The following is a 22,326-nucleotide window of genomic DNA, read 5'->3' on the forward strand; positions in this document are numbered from 1 at the left end:
TCTTCAACAGTGAACTCGTTAGGGCGAACACTCGATTGGGTGATTACCATATTTCGTATCCCTGGTGATTTTTTTTTAGTTAGTCAATCGATAATGGTTTATTATTATCACAGCTTAGTATACCTACTGGGGAAAAAAAACACGGTTTCCATTTCTGATTAGATTGACCAACAGAACAACGACAAACTGGGAGTTTTGCTGGTGTACAAGAATGAATATAAGGAGGGTTCTGCGCGAATTTCCATCGGATGAAATTTGTCTGCTTCACGGTCTAACAACAAACCTTATTGGCGCGAAACCCTTCGGTGTGCAGCAAAATGCAAGAACAAACAACACAATTTTGCCGGAAATGTTTGATTCGAAATTTCCTGGTGACGGTGATTCACTACATGGGTGACCTTCTTCACTTCTGATACCTACACATACTGATTTGGGTTGTGAGTAAATGGTAGATAGATACGTTCGACCTATACTGAGAAAATACAAATGTACTATATTTACAATATAGTTCACTCTTCGAGTTTCCATACATCACGCAGGGGGACAGAAACTTCCCATTCGACACACCTGCCAACCTGCATTTGGTTACAGCCGAGGGGTGAGTGAGTTGCAATTATTACACACTAAAAATATAATTTAATTACATTAATTACAATCAGAGAAAAAAGTTGTGCTCATTGCTTAGGCCCGGAGATACCTGTGGGAACACGAAAGTAATTCTAGATAGAGCTGGAATTAGGGCCTTACAGCTTTTGTATACAATGACTTCTCTTGACGATTCACCCACGCAAACCAACATCCTCAACGGGTAGGGAAAGACTTCCCCTATCCGATGGTTAGGTTGGTCTGCGTGGACTTGCCTTGAATTCCTAGAAATCATCGATATAAGTCTAAATTGGAATGCTCGATCTCTTAAAGATAATGAAGACGAGCTATTTAACTTTTTGAGATTTCGTAACGTGCATATTCCCGTTATAACTGAAACGTTCCTTAAACCTGACCATAAGGTTAAGAAGGACGCAAAGTATTTCAATTATAGAAATGATCGTCTTGATGGACCCTGTGGTGGCGTTGCCATCAATGCTCATAGACGAATCAAACATAAGATTCTTTCTTCATTTGAAACCAAAGTTTTTGAAACTTTAGGAGTTTCTGTTGAAACAAAATTTGGACAACTTACGTGTATAGCTGCCTATTTGCCATTCCAATGCGTAGGCCATCAAAAGAATTTGCTCAAGGGTGACCTCCAGAAACTTACCCGTCATAGGTCTAAATTCTTCATTATTGGTGATTTTAATGCACAACATCGCTCATGGAATAATGCTCAAAGCAATTCCAATGGTAATATTCTATTTGATGATTGTTCTGCAGGTTATAACACTATTAAATATCCAAGCAGTCCAACATGCTTTTCTTCAGCAAGAAATCCCTCAACTATTAATTTGGTCTTAACTGATTCATGTCAACTTTGTAGCCAATTGGTTACCCATGCTGACTTCGGTTCTGATCACCTTCCAGTAACTTTTGAAATATCCCAAGAATTAATTTGTAATCCCAACAGCTCTACTTTCAATTACCATAGAGCTGATTGGGAGCAATATCGAACATTTATGGAATATAACTTCGATCCAAACATTCCTTTGCAAACCAAAGATGAAATTAATTTTGCTCTTGAATCTCTGACTACTTCTATAGTTGAAGCAAGAGCTGCCTCAGTACCAAAATGCTAGGTTAAATTCGATTCAATTATAATAGACGACGATCTTCAGCTCTTGATCCGTCTTAAAAATGTCCGTAGGAGACAATATCAAAGAACACGCGATCCTGCCATGAAAGTTATCTGGCGGGATTTACAAAAACAAATTAAAAAAACGATTTTCTGCCCTGAGGAACAAAACTTTTGAAAATAATGTTTCTGAATTAGACCCGAGTTCCAAACCCTTGTGGAAACTCAAAAAAATTTGAAAAAAAAACCTCAAAAGCCTATTCCAGCGCTTAAAGAAGGTGGTAAAATTATTAATCACAAATTTGAAAAAAAAAAACCCAGAAACTTGCTAAGCAATTCGAGAGTTCACATAATTTTAGTTTGGGTCTTACTAGTCCTATTGAGAATCCGGTTGCTCGGGATTATCTGAATATTTTCTCTCGCGAAAATATTTTTGATGATTCCTGAGGGACTGATTTGAAGGAAGTAAGATATATAACTAAAAAGTTTCATAATATGAAAGCTCCAGGTGATGATGAAATTTTCTATATCCTCATAAAAAAAAAACTCCCAGAGAGTACCTTGTCTTTCTTGGTAAAATTATTTAACAGATGTTTCCATTTGGCATACTTTCCTGATAAATGGAAAAATGCTAAAGTTGTTCCAATTTTGAAGCCGGATAAAAATCCAGCTGAAGCTTCTAGCTTCCGTCTAATAATTTTGCTTTCTTTAATAAGTAAACTTGTTGAAAAGATAGGTCTGATTTGCCTCACGGTTGCCACAAATCTTTGTTCGCTGATGACACAGGCATTCCCGCTAGAGGAAGAAGTCTTCGTGTTATTTGCCGCAGACTGCAGAAAATTTTAGATATTTTCTCTTCTTATTTACAAAAATGGAAGATTTCTCCCAACGCTTCCAAAACTCAACTTATAATATTTCCACATAAGCCTAGAGCTTCGTTTTTGAAACCTAGTAGTAGTCACATAGTCACTATGAACGGAGTTCCAATTTCCTGGTCAAACCAAGTGAAATATCTTGGATTAATACTTGACCAAAAATTAACTTTTAAAGATCACATTGAGGGCACTCAAGCCAAATGTAACAAATATATCAAATGTTTGTATCCTCTTATAAACAGGAAATCCAAACTTTGCCTGACGAATAAACTTCTAATATTTAAACAAGTTTTTAGACCGGCCATGCTTTACGCTGTGCCAATATGGTCTAGTTGATGCACTACCAGGAAAAAAGCACTTCAAAGGATTCAGAGCAAAGTTTTGAAGATGATTTTAAAGTTGCCTCCCTGGTACAGTACTACCGAAGTACATAGAATTGTTGAATGTTGAGACTTTAGAACAAATGTCCAACAAAATAATTAATAATTTCAGGCAAAAATCGTTGCAATCTTCAATTGCAACGATTAGTTCCCTTTGTACTTAGATAAGATTTAGTTTTAGTTTTAAGATTTCAATTGTTATACTGACATGCAGGTTTATAAAACCTGTTTAAAATGCTGAATTGCCTAGGCAGGAACAATGTAAAAACACTTAGATATATATCATAACAATTAAGGCTGGTAAGCTACTGTAGTAACTGGAGCACCTTGGTTAAAATGTAATGTATTTATTTTGAATTTGGAACAAATAAAGCGTTTAAAAAAAATATCGATAGAAGTCATTGTTTACAAAAGATGTTACGCCTTAATTCCTGCTCTATTTAGAATTGTTTAAACAAGTTTTGATCATAATCTCTGTTGTAGCTCTGAAGCATCCCTCGTAATGTTTATAGAATACATTAGTTGCCTTTTCTGACGCAAAGGCGCGCTTTTTGGCCGAAAATCATGTCTCAGAGAAAACACGATGTTACGAAGGGCAATTTCCAGGCAAATATTTGAAGAATCAGAGAAAAATTATATTGATATTTTTTTTCAAATTAAAATCAGTTGCAATAACTGAGGCTTGCATGTTTTGTTATATCAGTGAAAAATATGGCAATTCAAAAAGCAGACCTGTAACTAGACCTCTGGACGATTCAGTTTCAGGATGGGACTGATACATTGGCGTAGCTAGAAAATTTATCTGGCCTAGGGATGGCCTGTTGATTTTTTTTTATTTTGCTAAACTACGGTTAAATAAAAGTTCGCAATGATGCTTATTTTTGGGAAAAATTTTTTTCTGTGACTGATAATACGACATTGAGGCTTACTTTTATTATAATGGTGAAACAATAAATTTGATTATTTCTATTTCATAGCAATGATTGCGATCATGTTGGGGGAGCCTTAAAAGTTTACTGAATTTCAACAAGCAATGATCCTTTGTTCATGCTTTTTGTAATGAAATCACATAGCGTCCGGATGTCATAAATTTAAGCATCTCAAACTGAAGAAAATGCTCAGAGTTAGGTAATTCCATGAATTTTGTTACTAGCTTTTTTAGATTCTGAATATTTCATCATCAGACATAGGAAGCCAAATAAATTCCAGGAGTTTGAATTTGAAACATGGTAAAGTGCACACAGAATAAATTTCATGCACTTAAACATGTTCAAGATTAGGATTTAAAAATTTCGAAAAATAATGAAAAGTCTGGTTGTAATTTGTTACGACTCTCATATTTCAAGAGAAAAGAAAGTAATAAAGCATTTATTCAGAGCATTGTTTATTCGATGCATCGGACTAACTAACATTCGGAGTCAAGCAAGATTTAACTTTAATTCTAATCGAAAGGAATGAATTCGAAACTTGAATTATTGTATCCCTGTTTGTAATTAGATAAAAATTGAATTTATTTTTACAAAAGCATTGGAGTTTTAAATTTTTTTAAATGATATTAGGTTTGGTTATACCCGGTGCTAAGGCATTCAAACTATCATGCAGCTGAATTCCGGGCATAAATTTCATCGGAAAGAAAGAAATTTATACATATTATATATGTATATGTAGAAATTTCCATCTCTTCGTTAAAATTTATGCCCGAAATCAGAATGTACAAACATGTCCATAAATCTAGATTCATCATTCAAGATTCCATCACAGATTCAATTAGCTGGAAAACTTTTGAATTCCGTAATCCGGGATAAATTGATCACTATTTAACGTAAATAAATAAATGTCTACAAGAAACTAATCGCAATTAAGTCAGTAGCTATGAGGGCTCCATCGTTCTGCATAATTTCTTATAATATTGGATGTTCTGTTAATTTTTAGGACATCTTTGATATCTTAAATTTGAAAATATTAATATGGGGTGAAATTGATCAACCCCTCAAATGGCTTCCCAGTGCATTTTTAGTAATTATTCTTATTAAATGTGGCTTCCCTGAATCCGATTCAGATGCTAAAACCCTTGTGTGAAAAGTGTTTTCAGCAGAGACACCAAAAAAGATGTCTTAAATGCACAGTTGCGCCTAAATGTAGGCAATTTCATTCAAATTCACTGGTAATTTTTCGAAAAACCCTGGATTTCAGGATATTTGAAACATTCTACCGCAATTTATTAAATAATTCGGATTCATTGACACTTCGTTTAGTAAAACAAGATACTTGAATGGTAATGACATCAATCGTTGCAGTCCTATGATCATTTGTTTGGATGTTGATATTGTATGCTACTTAATGTCAGCTCTATAAAATTGAAATTTATGCAATTTTTTTCGCTAGGAAAAACAATCATTGGAGTCTCATGATGAAATACTTTTAAGATTTTTTTTTTTATATCTATCACCGACCATGTTATACGTGACAATTAGAAGTGCAACGCATTGTGATCAATTTCACCCCGGTGATCAATTTTCCCCCGGATTACGGTACTTCCTCAACAACCTACAGTCTTGAAAGAATATTACATTTTTAAACAGTTGGAGATCCTCAGAACTTGATCAACCTGAAGTCTTGGAAAAATATCCAGAGAACTTGACTAATATCTTTGCCTATATGGAGATCTTTTGAATATTTACTGCTGTCTAGGAAAGATGTCTGAAGGAATATTCTGTAGCTTATGCAATGTTTCCTGAACATCTACAAAACTCCCTTAAGTTTTACTAAATTTCCTCAACTTCTACGAGGTTCCCAAAATTTATTCCAAATTCCATATTTAGTCAATCTCTCTTAAGTCTACGAAGATCTCTGAACATCTTTGCACTTCTGGAAAAGCACCTATCATCTACAAATATTCTTGATAATCTGGAAGTTCCTTGAAATTTAACGAAAGGAAGGAAGGAAGGAAGGAAGTTCATGGAGCTTTTTAGAATTAAGATCTCTGACAAACTGCAACGTAGTTCCCTACACTGAAGTGAGGATCCCTGAAGTTCCAAGAAGTTGATTGAACTATCTGTAGATTTTCTACAACATTCCCTGAACTTTTTCAAAATTCCTTACACTTATATGAAGTTTTACGCAGCTCCTCAAAATCCTACGAAATTCGCAAAACTTCTACAAAGTTTGCTGTACTTCTACGTTTCTCGATGATTTTCCGCGAAGTTCCACGAACGAAATTTCTTGCATTTGTACGTAATTTTCACAACTATTCCAAGACCATGAGGCCTCAAACAAGTGCCCTGAAGTTATATAGAGGTTCCCGATCGATAATTAGCTTCCCTGAAATTAAATAATGTTCCCTTAACTTCTACGAATCTCTCAAACTCAAATAAATTTCCCACTTCTACGCAGTTTCCAGAACTTTTTCGAGTTCCTTGTTTCTACGAAATTTTCTGTAGATCTATGAAGTTGCCAAAATTTCTAATAAGTTTCCTTAATTTCTACGATGTTCCTTGAACTTCTTAGAAGTCCTTGAAGTTTAACGAAGTTTTTTAAATGTCGATATTATATAATTAATCAAAATTGCTGCCTCTAGTTCTGAACGTAAGAAAAGTAGTCAACATAAAGGACTTAAAAAAAAAAGATTAGTAACATCGAACTTGGCAAGCTTAACAAAATACCGGTGAATAAAATAAAGCATCTAACCAACCTAAGAAGAGGATAAAAGTAGTTGTTTTGATGGCACACCAAAGGAATGTTTGATGTATTAGACTTACATAAATACTTATGTACGGTATGGACCTTTAAAGCGAAATATTCAATAGCAAGTGTATGATCAAACCCCCGGTATTAGCTAGACCCTAGTGGTGCTCATCCAAATGGCCCACAGGCCTGGTGAGTTTGTGCGGCCCGCAGAATGCTTTCAGGATGTGGAATGTATGAAACTTTTATCAAATTAAGATTTCCTTGGATTTCATATCAGAGTTCTTGTGGAACTACTTTATTTTATTCTCTAAATTATTTTCTAAAATCCTTCTAAATTTTTCAAAATTCTTTTCGAATTTTCCATAAATTGTCGTTTTAATTTGCCTCCGTTCGAATTTTCCCAAAATTCCGTTATACATATTTTTTAATTCTGTTGTAATCATCTCAATTCTCCCATGATACTATCCGCAGATGCTGTGAGTTCGAACGAAATTTAACTAAAAACTACTGAAAAAATATAGCTTCTCCTTGACGCAGTCAAAAATATTTCATCCTCCTTAAGATTCCTTTGGAATTAAATCAACTTCAGATACAGATTCCTTTCGAATTATTACCACATTTCTTTTGAAATTAATGTTAGAACTCGTATGAAGTTCTTGTCAGTATTGCTTTGGTACTCCTGTCAGAATTTATTTGGCGTTGTAGAGTTTTGGATATTCTGGATTCTCTTTGAGTTCTTCTCAGAGATTCTCTGAAATTCTCCTGAACGTTTCCTCAGAATTACCATGTAATTCCACCTGAAGCTTTCCTCACAAAGCCTTTCAATTTCTTTTCAGAATCACTTTCTAGTCTTCTCGGAATTCTTTAAGAATACTTTCCAGAATTCCCTAGGAGTTCTCTTCGGAATAACCTTTAAATTATGCCAATTCTCATCGAAATTCCTTTTATGTTTTCCCTGTAAATTTATCCAAGTTCAAGACAGATCCCATGTTTCTTTTTTCAAGCTCAAGTTTTCTTAAAAATTGCTTTCACTTTCCAAAATTCATGGCGTTCATGAGTCATGATTCTGTAGCTCGGAAAACTCAAGTCTAAATAAGGCCTTGGAAATCTTTCGAGATATCCCATTAAAAATATTAACTTAATTTTAGAGCTCGTAAAATCTGTTACAGTTTTGTAGAAACAATATTGTTAATGATTCGTGATCTAAATTTTTTCAAGATCTAAAAAATAAATTTGCTGTCGATGCAATGAATTACGAGGAAAGTCGCTAAACAAACAATCTTTGAATTGCCCCTTTAGCTTGTCTCCCTTGGCTGTTTTCATCATCCCCTTACTCACTTACCCCGCCATATACTCAATATTGCCCGCCATATACCTTCAACTGAGCACCACTGAGCAGGGTTTCTCTACTACCTGGAAAAAAAAACCTGGAATCCCAGGGAATTTTATTTTCCCTGAACACCCCTGGAAGTCTCAGGGAATCTCATCATTACTCAGGGAATTTAATAATTGTCTTACGAAGGATATTTTAAAGAAAAGAATGCATTTTGCTCGTTATTTCCATTAACTCATTGAACTTGTAAAGTAGATTAATCTTCAGTAACAAATACATTTAAAAAATTCTAAGATTTGTAATACCTTTTTTTTTTGGTTGTGGATCCCAGGACATACCTCAAATCTGCTCACCTATCAGAGTTAGGTCAAATGCGCACTCCTTTACCTAACTCACACTTTGATGGGTGAGGGGATTTGAGATATGCCCTGTCGATCCCCTCACACATGTGGTGTCCACGATGAAATTGCCACACTATGAAATTGCTCTAACTTTTTAACCGTTGGGTAGAATTTAATGAAAATTTGGGTGGATTTAGTTCATAGTGCATTATTTACATCCTGCAAGTTTTAAAGTCCTGTGATCAAAACTCGCGGAAATGGAGTCGAAAGAACAGCTCGTGCGTGATAAAATCTTGCGCATTCATCACGAGAACAAGGATCTCTCGCATCGTTCCATCGCTAAAACGTTGGGAATCGCGAATTCCACGGTGTCGCGAGTGATTAAGCGGTTCGAGGAACGGTTGACCACCGATCGGAAGCCCAGAAGTGAAGGAAAAAGTATTCCGTACAACACCAAAAATCACAACCGCGTAGTTGGGGCCTTCAACCGAAATCCGAACGCCTCCGTTAGGGATGTGGCTAAGAAGCTGCACCTAAGCCGAAGTTTTGTCCAGAAGGCCAAAACTAAGGCTGGGCTTCGAACGTTCAAGGTACAAAAGGCCCCTAATCGCGACGAGAAGCTGAACAAGTCCGCCAAAACCCGTGCCAGGAAGTTGTACCTCAACATGCTGACGAAAGTTGAATGCTGCATCATGGACGACGAAACATATGTGAAGGCCGACTTCAAACAGATCCCCGGCAACCTGTTTTTCACGGCCAAGGATAAGTTCAGCGTTCCGGAGCATGTCCGCACTCAGAAGATGTCCAAATTTGCGAAGAAATTCCTGGTTTGGCAAGCCATCTGCACGTGCGGGAAGCGGAGTGCACCTTTCGTGACCCAGGACACGATGAACGGACAGGTGTACATAAAAGAGTGCCTCCAGAAGCGGCTGCTTCCTCTCCTGAAGGCCCACAACGTCCCAACAATCTTCTGGCCGGATTTGGCCTCATGCCACTACTCCAAGGACGTGCTGAAGTGGTATGCGGACAATAAGGTCAATTTCGTGCCGAAAATGTTCAACCCTCCCAACACTCCGGAGCTCCGCCCCATCGAGAAGTACTGGGCGATTATGAAGCAGCACCTTCTTAAACGACCTAAGGTAGTGAAGACAGTCGAGGAACTGAAGAAAGTATGGGTTTACATGGTTTCACAGGTTGTGCAGAATCTTATGGCCGGGGTTAAGGCCAAGGTGCGGGCATTTGCGTATGGACTGTAAATAAAATACGAGTAAAATGGTAAAATGAAGTTTAATAGTTATTTCTCAATGGGGGGCGACCCCGGCGTAGTGGTTAGCATCCATACCTCTCACGCCAAAGTCACGAGTTCAAATCTCACCCCGGACCCAAGAGTGTTAAAGTGACTATAATAAAAAAAAAAAAAAAAAAAAAAAAAAAAATTTCTCAATCCCTGAAAATTTGATGGCAATCGGAGAAAACTCGAATTTTGCGAATCAATTTTGTGTGTGGCAATTTCATCGTGGACACCCTTTATTAGTATAGCATCTCCTCCCAACTCTGTTGCAAGTGAATTTCTAGAATAATTCCATGAGAGTTGCGGGAGGATACAAAACGAAAACTGAGTACGATCTCCAAGCGAATTTCCATGAGAAATATCCATTGAATATGGAATGGACTATTATGCGAGGAGCACGCATTAGTCTTTCAATAATACGCATTACATTAGTTATCATTAATTATTTATTAATTTTTTTCCTTGATTTGTTTTCCGTGCTGAGCACCAATGCTACCGAAGCCAGAGAGGCAGCTCCCACACCTGGACCCTACCTATCGACCCATCAACTCATGAATCGGGGACCAACGGCTTTACTTCCCTTCCGAAGGAAGGCGTTATCAGAGATGTTATGCATCAGAACATCCCGGCGGCGCCGACTGGGATTGAACCCAGGCCTTCTGGGGTGAGAGGTAATCACGCTTACCACTACACCACCGGCGCCGCTTATTGACTTCTTTCAATACCGCTAAAAGTATTTATTACTGTCGACAAAGTATTTAAATCACAACGATTTATTTTAAATATCGCGCACTCATACCTGAAAGTGCGTACCCACCGCTAATCTGAGGCGTCCATAACTACTTGAAGTTAATGAAACTGCCTTGAAGTTCTTTTATAGTTTGATAAACTAGCCTGATGCTGACAATAATCAAATTTGTAAACTTCCTTCCTCAAATTTTCTCCTCCTCCATCATGAATCTTCTTTAAAGCATTAAAAATTCGCTGAAGTTCTCGAAACTTCTTTGAAATGTATGTCATTTATCTAATGTTAACAGAACTGCTCTGAGGTTCTCTATTATTTCCTAAATTCTCACGAAACTTCTCTTAAGTGTTTGCAGTTCTCATGAAGCTGGTTGTACTGCCCTGAATTTAATTGAACTGTCCTAAAAATATTTAAGCTTTCGTGGACTTCTCAACTTATGTGAATACCTCAATAATTGTCTTAGTATCTCTTAAATTATCTGAAAATATGGGAATTACTTAAGGTTTCCCGATAATTTGCAAAAACTAATGGAACTGAACTACCTCTGAAATTCTCCCTATTTGTGGAGCTTACTTACTAGAAGTTTTTCTCCCGCAGTTAGCTAATGTTCATGAAAGTTCCTGGAGTACTCGGATCCACCCTTAAGTTCCATACACTTCTATGAAGTTCTCGAAATGTTTCAGAAGATCTCTACACTTCTGTGAAGTTTTCGAAGATTTCTGAAATTTTTAGAATTTCTTTATTCTCCCACAATTTTCTTGGAATCAAAACGAAATAATTAATGCAGTTCTATGATTTTCACAGAATTTCTCAAGATTTTTCTCAAGTTCATGGAATGCCCAAATTATCGACACTTATTGGATAACTTCGTCAATAGTCTAGACTTTACTGATGTTATTAAAACTGCCCAAAAGATTTCTGAATTTCCTTAAAGTACTCTAGACTACCATAAATTTCTCAGTTTTTGTTTTTTCATAAGAACTCGCAATTTAGCGGAAATTAGAGCCGCCACCCGTTAGCCTTTTTTTAATTCTCGGGTTTTCCCGGTTTGCCCGGTATACATATACGAGATTATTTTCCCGGTATGCAAAAAACTTAAAATCTGCATCTGTAAATAACTTGGCACTCATCAATTTACGAAAAGACAACGATTCAAAAATCATTTCCAAGTATGCTTATTTACACGTGTTTGAGAAAATGAGTTGATGTGGGAAACACTTTTCGCTAATTTCACCGAAAAACACGTTTCCCAATTCAATTGAAACTATTTAGATGGGGCCTGGGAAACATTTAAAAAATACGTGCTCAATAAACATATTCACAAAAAATAGACCACATCGAACCATTCCCGGGAAAATTACTCTGAATTAAGAACTATCAATAAAGTACAGTGGAAGCTTTTCGGAGGGTAGGTAAGCACCAGTGAAGTCGAACTTTTTTTTTTGGAAGATTAGAAGAAAATTCCAGAGCAACCTGACAGAATCTGTCGGGAGATTAACAGCAGTTTGAAAAATGACAAAGTTTGTCAGTCTGTGTTTCATTGAAAAGTGAACGAATTATAGAAACAACTAGACGAAAGTGTTGCTATCATTCCATATTACAGAAGCGGTAAAAGTAAAGATATCGGTTCTTCGAGCAAAATTTTCCTGATGGTGCCATTGAATTGCCGGGGTTTTCCCGGAATTTCAAAGTTTTCCCCGGAATTCCCAGTGATAGGTGAAGTCGTCGCCGATATAAATAGCTCGCTGGGCTAGTGGCGACCGATTTTGCTTACTGAGCAGAACATTATGGGTTCAATCTGAAGCTGCTTCACATAATCGGATTTATTCTTAATATGACTTAAAGCGTATTGAAATTCGGTTGGAGGAACGAGTACGTAAAATAAATAATTTTCGGGTTTAAGGAAAGATGTGTCGATTGGAAATCTATAACAAATCCTTCTCAAGAGCAGGAACCGAAGGGTGCGACTCTAACTAAGATGCAGGAAAATTTTTGCTTTGCTGCGCCCAAGCTTAGTGATAGAACGAAGATTGATGAAGATTTTTAAGATTTCCTTCAAATAGTTGGAGAGCGATGTGAGTAGATCGATTAAGATACAAGAGTTGAAACAAGATTTTTCGTAGATTGATTCGCTAACGTGAGATTTTCCGACCATCTAAATTTGAGATTTAGATGTGTCGCACCCCCAGGCAGGAACTTGATCGTAATTGTTTGTGAAATAAGCAGCTCGGTGGCCTTGTGGTGACCAATTTTGCTTACTGAGCAGAAAATCATGGGTTCATTCCCAAGCTCCTTTACATTACAGAGTTATACTTTAAATCGGCTTTCTTTCATAATAGGGCAAATGGATGTAATGTCGGCCTAAATGCCCCTAATTTGGGCCCATACATAAATTCAGCAATCGTCTAAATTTTCAATAGCAACCAAACATATCCATTAGTGCCGTCCCAATGACGCGTTCATCTAGATAAAATTGATAAATAGCAGATTATTAGCGAGCATTAGAGCCATTTCTCCTATGATGTAAAGCGTACGTAAAAGACGTAATATTTGAGTTTTAGGAAAGACGTGTAGATTGGAAATCCAAATCAAATCCATCACAAGAGCAGTTGTTGTCGTCGTCGGTGAGGTCGCCGCTGGGATAACAACATCTCGAGGAGACAAGGGTAGGGGAGGTGCTGCTACTGTACCTTTCGACCAATGACAGTATGATTGATGGTAAGCTCCCAGCACCTTCCCTACCCGTGTCTCCTCGAGATCGTTAAGTTAACGATGACAGGAGCACATACAGCAGTAGAGGCCACAATAGCTGCAATTTCCAAACCTATCGACTAGGTGCTTACGTCAGATGAGGACTTGAGTCGATAGAATTGCTGCCGCACATCGAAGGTACGTGAGCAAATCGGCGATCATCTCTTTTGCCAGTGGTGGCGAAAGGAGATACCCCACATCATCCTTCCCCAACAGGGGAGTTTGGTAAAGGATATGATTAATCCGATTCGTGGCTTCCTCAAAATTGACCTTTGCTCGCATCCTACTCTCTGTATACAATTTTTACACTGCCGCACTCTAACGGAACTATCAACTCTATACTTTTCTCCTCATCTATCGTATAAAATGACCACTTTAAATCTGATATTTGACGTTAAGCATCTCCAACTATGTAAAAGATTACGAATTATTTCTAATTTCCAAAGCAACGGCTATACGTGATTATTCCGTTAATTAAAGTGAAAACAGTAAAAAATATAACTGATTTTCCTTAAGAGGAGCGTATTATACCTGTTTACCCTACCTTTGCTCAAGAGAAGCGCTACTGTATTTGTCTCTTAAATTTTGACAGAGTTGCCAGTCTCCTTGAAATGTTGTCTTCGATGATATGCTATTGAAGCTATGAAATTCACACACACTCATATCATCGATCACACCTTCTTCGTTTCGAAAGTGGTAATTCGGTTTTAGAGACGAGAAGACAACCTATCTGGGTGGCTAGCTAGGTGAACCATGGCAGCAACTTAATGGACACAATTTCCTGCTGTCTAACTTTTTCGATTAGTACACACTGCAGCAGCCCAAAACTTCCACATGAGGATGGATATAACTTCAGCACTTGCACTGATTTTTTGAGAACTGAGAACATTGCACGTCCGAATATGAAACGAGATCCCTCGTAAAAGTTCCTGAGCAAGACGAATAATTTTATAATCATTGGCGATGATGAAGAGAAGATAAACGGGGTAGTAGGTTGAAGGCCGTTTGAAAGTAGGTCAACTCGGGACAGTTTGAAAACTTTTGGAATATCATTGCAAAATTGTACCCATTCGTTCTTGCCTTGTCTCGAGAGACGTTTTACTCCGAGTTTGCTATGCCGTGTTGTGTGCAGGTGTGTCTGTGGTCGTTTTTTTTTTTAGTACCAGAGGTAAAAAATACCCTACAAGAGTTAGCAATTCTGAGTCAAGAACAGTAGAATAAAAAAGGACAAATCCGTTCGCTGCTAGTAGATGTGTGTCAGTAGTCGTCACCAAAATTCTTAGACTTGGATTTCTTGGTTCATTTTGGGTTTTGCTTTATGGGATTCATAATCATAGGGAGATGCGATTTTGCACTACTACACTACTGGTAGGTGCCGATGGTTGGCTCTCTTACTCTAATACGTTGATGCTCGGTCGTGGCATTAGGGAAAGACATTCGCTCTAGCATTAACTGAAATGAGTCGAAGCGAATCCACACTGAGAGAATGTTGAGACTGATTTTTTTTTTTAATTGTGGCTTTACTAATGGGTGTGTTTCGGTAGGTGAGAGTGAATGTTTCTTTTTGTGCTTGGTGGACGGGTTTTCTGGTGGGTGATGGGACGGAAGAACTAAGGCAAAAAAAATACTACAGGGGAGGGGCAAGAGAAACTAGGATGGAAAATAGTACGTGTGTGAACGGTGCTGTAGATAGTTTTGTTCTGATAGTAGCTTTCCTTGAGCGAGCGCGGACCCGGGAAGTACTTACCTTCTGCCATGGATGACTCTTGATCTGGGGGAATTTGAATTCCGTATAGTTGGGGTTCATTTCCTTGATCTGTTCCCGGGTTGGTGTTCCGAGGACTTTGATGATTTCTACCAACTGGTCGACGCCGGAGTCGCCGGGGAAGATGGGTTGTCCCAGTAGCAGTTCGGCCAGTACGCATCCCGCGCTCCAGACGTCTGGTGGGAGGGAAGAGAAGATAGGTTAGGATCAGTTTTTTTTTGGCTTAGAACACTTAGGACTAAGAACTTAGTTTCGGGACTCGATACGACTTGTAGGTCCTAACAGACTGCTTAAAAACATAACATTATTATACAATTGTTTGCTAATATTAATTCCAGACCATACAGCAGGAATATTCTGGTACAATGACTAAGAATTGACCACTTTGTCAAGCAGTTTTACCGTGACTTTCTACCAGCGATTTCACAAAATAGGGCCAACAAATGACTATTTGACTATGAAACGCACTACTTTTGGCTACTTTTCTCGTGGTTCTAGAAGAAAAACTCTCAAAATATTGTGTTATTTCAAAGTTCGAGTGGTAGGAAACGTCATTTTTAACTGCTCGAATTAAATGGTTAATACTCATGCGCATATTTGGCTATGAACGCTACTGTCATTTAATTGCTTGTAAGGAGGAAGATTGACGAGGTTATTCTACTTAAGGCGACGTAGGTAATTATCTGGCAAAGCGTTTTTGAATCCTTACGTGTGGACGGCTTGATCTTCTTCTTCTTCTTGCTTATCACATATTAGCTTATTGCGTGCTCTCAAGTTATTAATTGAGTGCTTTCGATACCTGTCAAGGGAAGTCGAGAAGTTTTTCAACCCGAAAAATTCCTAGAGCGAACTGGGAATTGAACCCAGCCTTATCGACTGAGCTAAGGAAGGCTCCTTACGGATACCAAATCTGCACTGTTTATTTCATAGCAACAACAAACTACCGAGCAATACAGTGACTTCAGTCAAAATGGGCCATGGAAACCAAGCACTCATTGAAACGTAGTTATCTCATCGACAAACCGACCTGAATCTTAAACTTAATTTTTTCCCCAAAAACCCAAAACATGCAGGTTCAAATCCATATTTTTTTTTATCTAACGGGTGTCCACAAAAAATGAGAATGGTAAGAATGGGTCAGAAAAAAACAACCAGTGAAGTTTAGTTCAAACTGGTTAACATAAGTCTTGAAACTGAGCTTCGTGAATATTGGCATACGGGCCGTGGTCGCAGCTTATTCATGATATTGGAACATGACCGTTGGACGGCTGCAACATCGATTTTCCGGATGCAGCTTTTGATCCTGTTGGTGAGTTGCTTGGTGTCCTGAAGCTCAATAGACCGAAAAAATCCTCGATAGGACGGCACTGCGGCAGATTTGTCGGATTCCGGTCTTTTGGCACATGTGGTATATTGGTGGGTCATCCAGCGGCATTAGGATCTCTCGATTTGGATTTGCTCTTCAGTATACTCTATGGGGATCTGGTTTTCTTTCTACACACTATTCCCTCCTTCCTTAGCGTCTTGCAGATGTGTGACTTCGAACAACGGAACTTTCTGGCCGCGTCAACGGGAGTTGACTTACCGAATCCTTGTTGTTGAAAATGTTGTCCAGCGAGCGGAGAGTCTTCTTATTCATTATATTCGTTCGACGGCCGCTACCTCTCTTCCGAGTTACTGCCATGGATGCCAGGATACAGTATACGGTGAATACCGGAACATTTTCCCTCTTAAAATGGTCCACCGTGTACTTTTTTCCACGATCTTCATTAGAGTGAAATAAAGTGTATGACAATTTTCTGGAGGTTGTAGGGATTCTCCACCTAAGGCGACATTAATCTGCGAACGTTTTTGTTGTTAGAAAAGTATTTGAATCATTCTCATTTTTTAGTGGACACCCGTTAGATAAAAATAAATTATCCAGAATAGATCAGACACGAACCAACTCATTATTTTTCCACGCGTGTTCGTGGCTTAGATAAACGTTCTCCGCGAACACGAAAACAGATGTCAATACTGCGCTTTGAGCAGAAATTTCATGGTAATTTCTATGGTCATTCATGTAGGTTTGTCGGTGGCTTGCTATCTACGATAACTCCCAAATCTCCATCCGGCAAAAATTGCTGCTATTCAAAGGACACGATTATCTCAGATCTGCTTGTTTGAGGAAGCGAAGGGCAATTCAGATGATGGAAAACGAGCTAACAAATTCGGTAAACGACCCCTGCAGATCGAAGAACGAACTAATTGTCGGAGAGAGGAGCGAGTAATAGCGATAATTTGTGGCTCTAATTGACTGTGCTTGAGCAAGAAAACTAGGTGACGGTGTGAGCAAACTGTCGAGCAGGTGATGGAATCTCCCCAAAATACCCTAGATGACGAAACCGAGCGGGCAAAACACAGCGTTCAATTAGCAATTAAGACCGGTTACAAAATTCAAAGCATATGAAGAAAGGCTAGCAAGCATTAGGACAGGGTAGTTAGAGAGAAGCGCAGTCATTATCATACGATGTGGGTGGGCGTTAAAATAGAACGAAATATGAATGCCAAATTGAATTTGCAGTTCTTTTCGTAAATAGATGTGAGGAAACGTAATAACTGTACGACATGGCTGGGTGCTGCGTTGGGGAACTCCAGAAGGAATGTAAAAGATATTGGATCTTCAATAATGAACCTCGACGGAAGCTTCACAAAATGATATATACGATTTCAGCAACATTGGATGATCCAGGTGGGGAGTTCTAGGCGATTTAGCTTTTCAATTGCAAGGTTATGAGCCACTTCATTGAAACGATTTTTCTGATTTTAATTTTTGAATGACTCTCTTTTCACATCGAAAAGATCGATTCAAATCGACTTGGAAACGAAGCAGCAATATTCGAGCACCTTTTTGAATCGGTAGCGCCTCTGGTGGTCAATGCAAGTACCACTATACAGGCCCATCAAAATGCATTTCTTGAAGGACACTCATGTTAAGTGAAGAGACCCAGAATTTAGACTGTTGAAATGATAAGGGAACTCGCGTCGATTCTATTGTAAGATGACTCAGCAGAAGTAAAACCCCAATCAATAGAGCCTTTTTCCGAGTCAGACAGCAAACCAAGCGGACGTAGTCCCAAGTTGAAAAAAAAAACATTATATCGAGGAAGAGTTGTTAGCTGTTTGATTTAACCAATCTACCGTTACAGAACTTGGAAAATTCTATTAAAAATTGTGAATAATAAGATTAGGCCCAGTGTACGGAAACAAGAATTTCCGAAGTGAGTTCGATCATGATACGCTAAGATGGTGATTGTTTAATTCAATGTAATTCTCTTTGTCAAGTTAGATTTCCCATTAAAAACTCCCAGGAATCGTCTCCGGAAGCCAATTACCGGTGCGTTCCGTTTTTTCGACGGCCTCAAGACAGTAAATACCACTCGAACACGTGTACCAACAACAACCACTGACAACATCAGTAATAGCACCACCATCAGTACCTTCACGAAGCATCACCACTACCATCAGCATCACGATCGTAATTACTACTACTACTAGCCGAATCGCATCCATCGTTGAACGTCGCTCCGAGCTCGAGCCAGGCAAGAGCAGAATTCAAGATCAGATCGTTTTTGTCTCTTCCACTATGGTACACAGTCAGTCTGGTGATGCCTAAAGAGCCTGAATTTATAAAGAGACGACATCTTATCCATTTGACAGGTCTTCTGCTCGATTGGAATGCCTTTTCCTATGACTTTGACAGACAATCGATTGTTCCAATTTTGACATGTCGCCTCTTTATAAATTTAGGCTCTTTAGTGATGCCTAGATTATATTATCTAGACTAACAATTGAAATAGACGGAACAACCAATCGTAAACAATGGATTTAAACGCAAATTCCTCGATAATCAAAACACATCGAAGCAATCTAACACCACCATCTGATAGAGCAAACTTCCTCTATTGAATGGCATGGTTAGCTTGCGTGGGAGTGGTTTGATTCTCGAGGAATTTGCGTTTAAAGCCATTGTTTACGTTTCGTTGTTCCGCCTATTTCAATTGTTGGTCTGGACCCAGACTGAGGCCGACAACATAGTAGAAGCGATTCGAAGCAATTCGATGCGTTGGCAATAAGCTAAGAGAAGAGGTGGCAATACGGGGGCGAAAATTCTCACTTCTCTGTCAAACGTGAACCAGCTCCTGATTGGCCGATTTCATGTGCGTAAGATAGAGATAGAGATAGATAAACATAGAGATAGAAATAAAAGAGGAAGAAGCCAATTGTCACCCCTTCCTCTTAGGCAATAAGCTAAGCGCTTGCGTGAAAGCTCCCTCTATGAGCGTTCTATGGGAATCGCCCAAACCTATTATAGTGAAAGCGTTGCGAAGAGGTGTGCAGCGTTCAGCAAAGCGACAAAGCTGTTCGTGTTGTGTTTTGACGCCTGCGAACGCAAGTGGACTGATAATCTTGTTTGTCACTAGATTCAAAATCAGATCGAATGTGTCCATATCCATTCTTGTGTAAGACCGAAACTTCTCTGGATATTTACGAAGATCTTCGTACAATCTTAAGCAAGCACCACACGTGCAAAAATATTGTCAATACTCAAAAGTATTGACAATCATATTGATACAAATATTGACGACGAAAATATTGATGAACATATTGACGTAAAATTAGAAAAGTTTGATTTCATGTTTCAATATTTCCCCTCATTTTCTCCTTCTGTTTGACTACAGCAGCAGATGGTGCCTGTTTCTTGGCAACTTTTGTCAAGGTGGTTGTGATTTGACTCGCAATATTCCATCGGATACATAAATGTTAGTGAGGAGCGACCCTGTATTGATGAACCCCAGAAAATATTGTAGAAAATATTGACATGAAATTATTGTTGGAAACATTGACAAAACTTTTGTCGTGTGGGGTGCACTTGAAGAACTCCTCATCTCGCCTTCTATTTCGATTGATCGGGTGAACTACAAACTCTCTTTTGTTGTTTATTACGAAATTAATCGTGCTTGAGGAAGCGAAATATTCCTCATCGGATGAATCCATGCTGAATTGACACAAATTAGAAAAAATATTTTGCACTACGCGCGCGACTGTTATGCTTTCACTATGTCATAGGTTGCTTTGCTTGCCGCTTCATTTCGCTTTGCCAATTCAAGACCAACAATTGAAAGGGCCTCAACTCCATTTTGTAATAAACCTTGTAAGGCCTTTTTGTTGCGAACCGAAGTACGCCAACGCAAACTAACAAAATGAACAGGTAGGGGAAATTCTCCACTACCCGATTGAGATTTAGGTTTGCTAATGTAGGTTTTGGTTCGCGAGAAAATGGCCTTACAAGGTTTGTTTACAAAATGGAGTTGAGGCCTTTTCAACTGTTGGTCTTGAATTGCTATCGAATCGAATCACTTCGAATCGCTTCTACTATGTTGTCGGCCTGAGGGACAGAGTAAGACGAGTAAGACACGGCCGCGTAAACTGAAATTCCAATAGGAATTTAGGAGTTAGGTGATATCAGCCCTTTCGAACCTGGAATTAATATACTCCCACTGAAAATGGATGATTGCTAGTTGTTGTTTTTTTGCTGCAGAAAGGGTGATTGATTGTATATTGGTCGGTTCGTTCGAGTATAAAGTTCCCGTTGGGTGTTCCCCATTTAGGTCGAGTATCGTCACAATCGTAGGTTGATGGGTCGGAATTCGATAATGTCATTTTTTTTTCTAAATTTGGAGGCCTCGCCCTGAGTCTCGGCTGGTAAAAAGAATCTTGCTTCATCGAATACAATCGGAGGTAACCAAAGGTTGAACGAAGAAGGACTTCCGATGTATTGGTGCGACGACCGGAGTGAGCTATCTTCATGAGGAATAGGTAACCTCCTGGGTCCTGTTGAAAGTTAAAATTGAAGATGGATCTTTTGTTTGTAATTTGTTTGACCATCCGCGGGTGATTTCGAAAGGTTGCAAAACTGCGGAGTTCGCATGGGTTGTTTAAAATGCTTCGATGATTTCCACGAATGTAGTCATAGAAAAGGCAGTAGCTTCCAGTAAATGATGCCAATCCAACGAGGTGATTTACAAGTCGAAAGTCAATTTAAAGAAGTGCGCTTGGTGACTCGTAGAGGTCTATGAGGTCCTAAGCACTCTCGAGTGTCAATGTTCAAAAGATCGTTTACCAGCTGGCAGCATGGGACAAGTGATTTTACCACAGCGTCATCCATTTGCAAACAATCCCATTGAGGTGCCTTTCAGAGGTGCTCCATTAGCTGAAGTAATATTTGTGTTGACGTTTGGGGATCTATCTCTGTACGAAAATTGGCTACGAGGCATCATTTTGCTCTCTGGGCAAAGTTATCGTGAATCGGTTGCACCAGACGATTTCATCGAAGCGCAGTATGAGGCTTTCACGTGTAGAGGATAGCATGCTTGGCATACACAGTTTTGGTCACGAACAGCTCATTTGCTAATAATTTTGCACACAGTTGATGAAACATAGTTCTTTTTAAAGCAGTAGATAGAATAGAGTTTAAGCTTGTTATGTATACGTAAATATACACCGCATACTGTGGTCGTCATACCACGATCGCAAGGTCGAGTTTGGACCCAATGAAGCTAATGTAGATAGTTAGGATTGCATGAGGATCAGTGAATTCTCGACCGAAACGTCGAGTGGGAGCAGAGTTGCAGCGCTTCCTTAACTCTGTTGACGTGATCATAAAATGTGAAGGACTGATCCATCGTCACACCCAAGTCCCGAACATTCTCTATCTGCTGTAAGGACGAATGTCCCAACATGTAGTCAAACATTATCGGTTGAACTCTTCTGGTGTACGTCATGTTTAGATTTACACTAAGTCCGTTTTCAACGACAAATCTTTCGAAGTTGTGCAAATCCTGTTGAAGCAGGTGGCAGTCATCGGTGACTTTCACCGGCAGGAAAATGTTCACATCATCTGCGTAGATGAGTACTATTGCCTTAGTAATGAATGCGGGCAGTTTATTCATAACCATGACAAAAAGAATCTACCCGTAACGTGGGTAGATCACCTTTTCGTGGTACGTTACGGGATGTAAGATCTACCACCGATTCCTAGTCCTGACTACTTCAAACTAGGGGAACAGGATTTTTCAGTAATCCAAGGAAAACATCTTAGTCCTTGTTACTTTTTATGCCTTGTTGATAGTGGCAAGACTCGGCTTTGTCTACCGAGGATGATCTTGAAACAAGGAAAAAAATGAGTTAGTTGTCTTCCTAATCTTCTATTCGTTGTTCCCTAGATTGAAGTGGTTGAGACTAGGGTTTTGATGCATGGTCATTATCGGTATCATACCTTAATTTTGTTGCTAAGGAATCCAATTTTGACTGACAAAGGGGGCGCGCCTTTGGAGGGTGTTTCAACACTCCGCAGGGTATAAATAGCAGGACCTTTCAATTAGAGTCGGAT

General features: G+C 38.8%; 1 protein-coding gene across 3 annotated transcripts in view; it reads right to left on the reverse strand.

The window, feature by feature from the left end:
• The window catches only part of sgg (shaggy), a 138,346-nt gene that overhangs the window by 22,322 nt on the left and 93,698 nt on the right, over positions 1-22,326 (reverse strand). For all 3 annotated transcript variants that reach the window (XM_065223597.1, XM_065223599.1, XM_065223598.1), the window contains one exon: positions 14,877-15,070. In XM_065223597.1, coding sequence (XP_065079669.1) covers positions 14,877-15,070 — 194 coding nt within the window. The remainder of the gene's footprint in view (positions 1-14,876; positions 15,071-22,326) is intronic.

The sequence above is a fragment of the Ochlerotatus camptorhynchus genome, unplaced genomic scaffold (assembly GCF_037179485.1).
Source record: "Ochlerotatus camptorhynchus isolate MF236.1 unplaced genomic scaffold, CSIRO-AGI_Acam_v1.1 ptg000193l, whole genome shotgun sequence".
NCBI classification, from domain to species: domain Eukaryota; kingdom Metazoa; phylum Arthropoda; class Insecta; order Diptera; family Culicidae; genus Ochlerotatus; species Ochlerotatus camptorhynchus.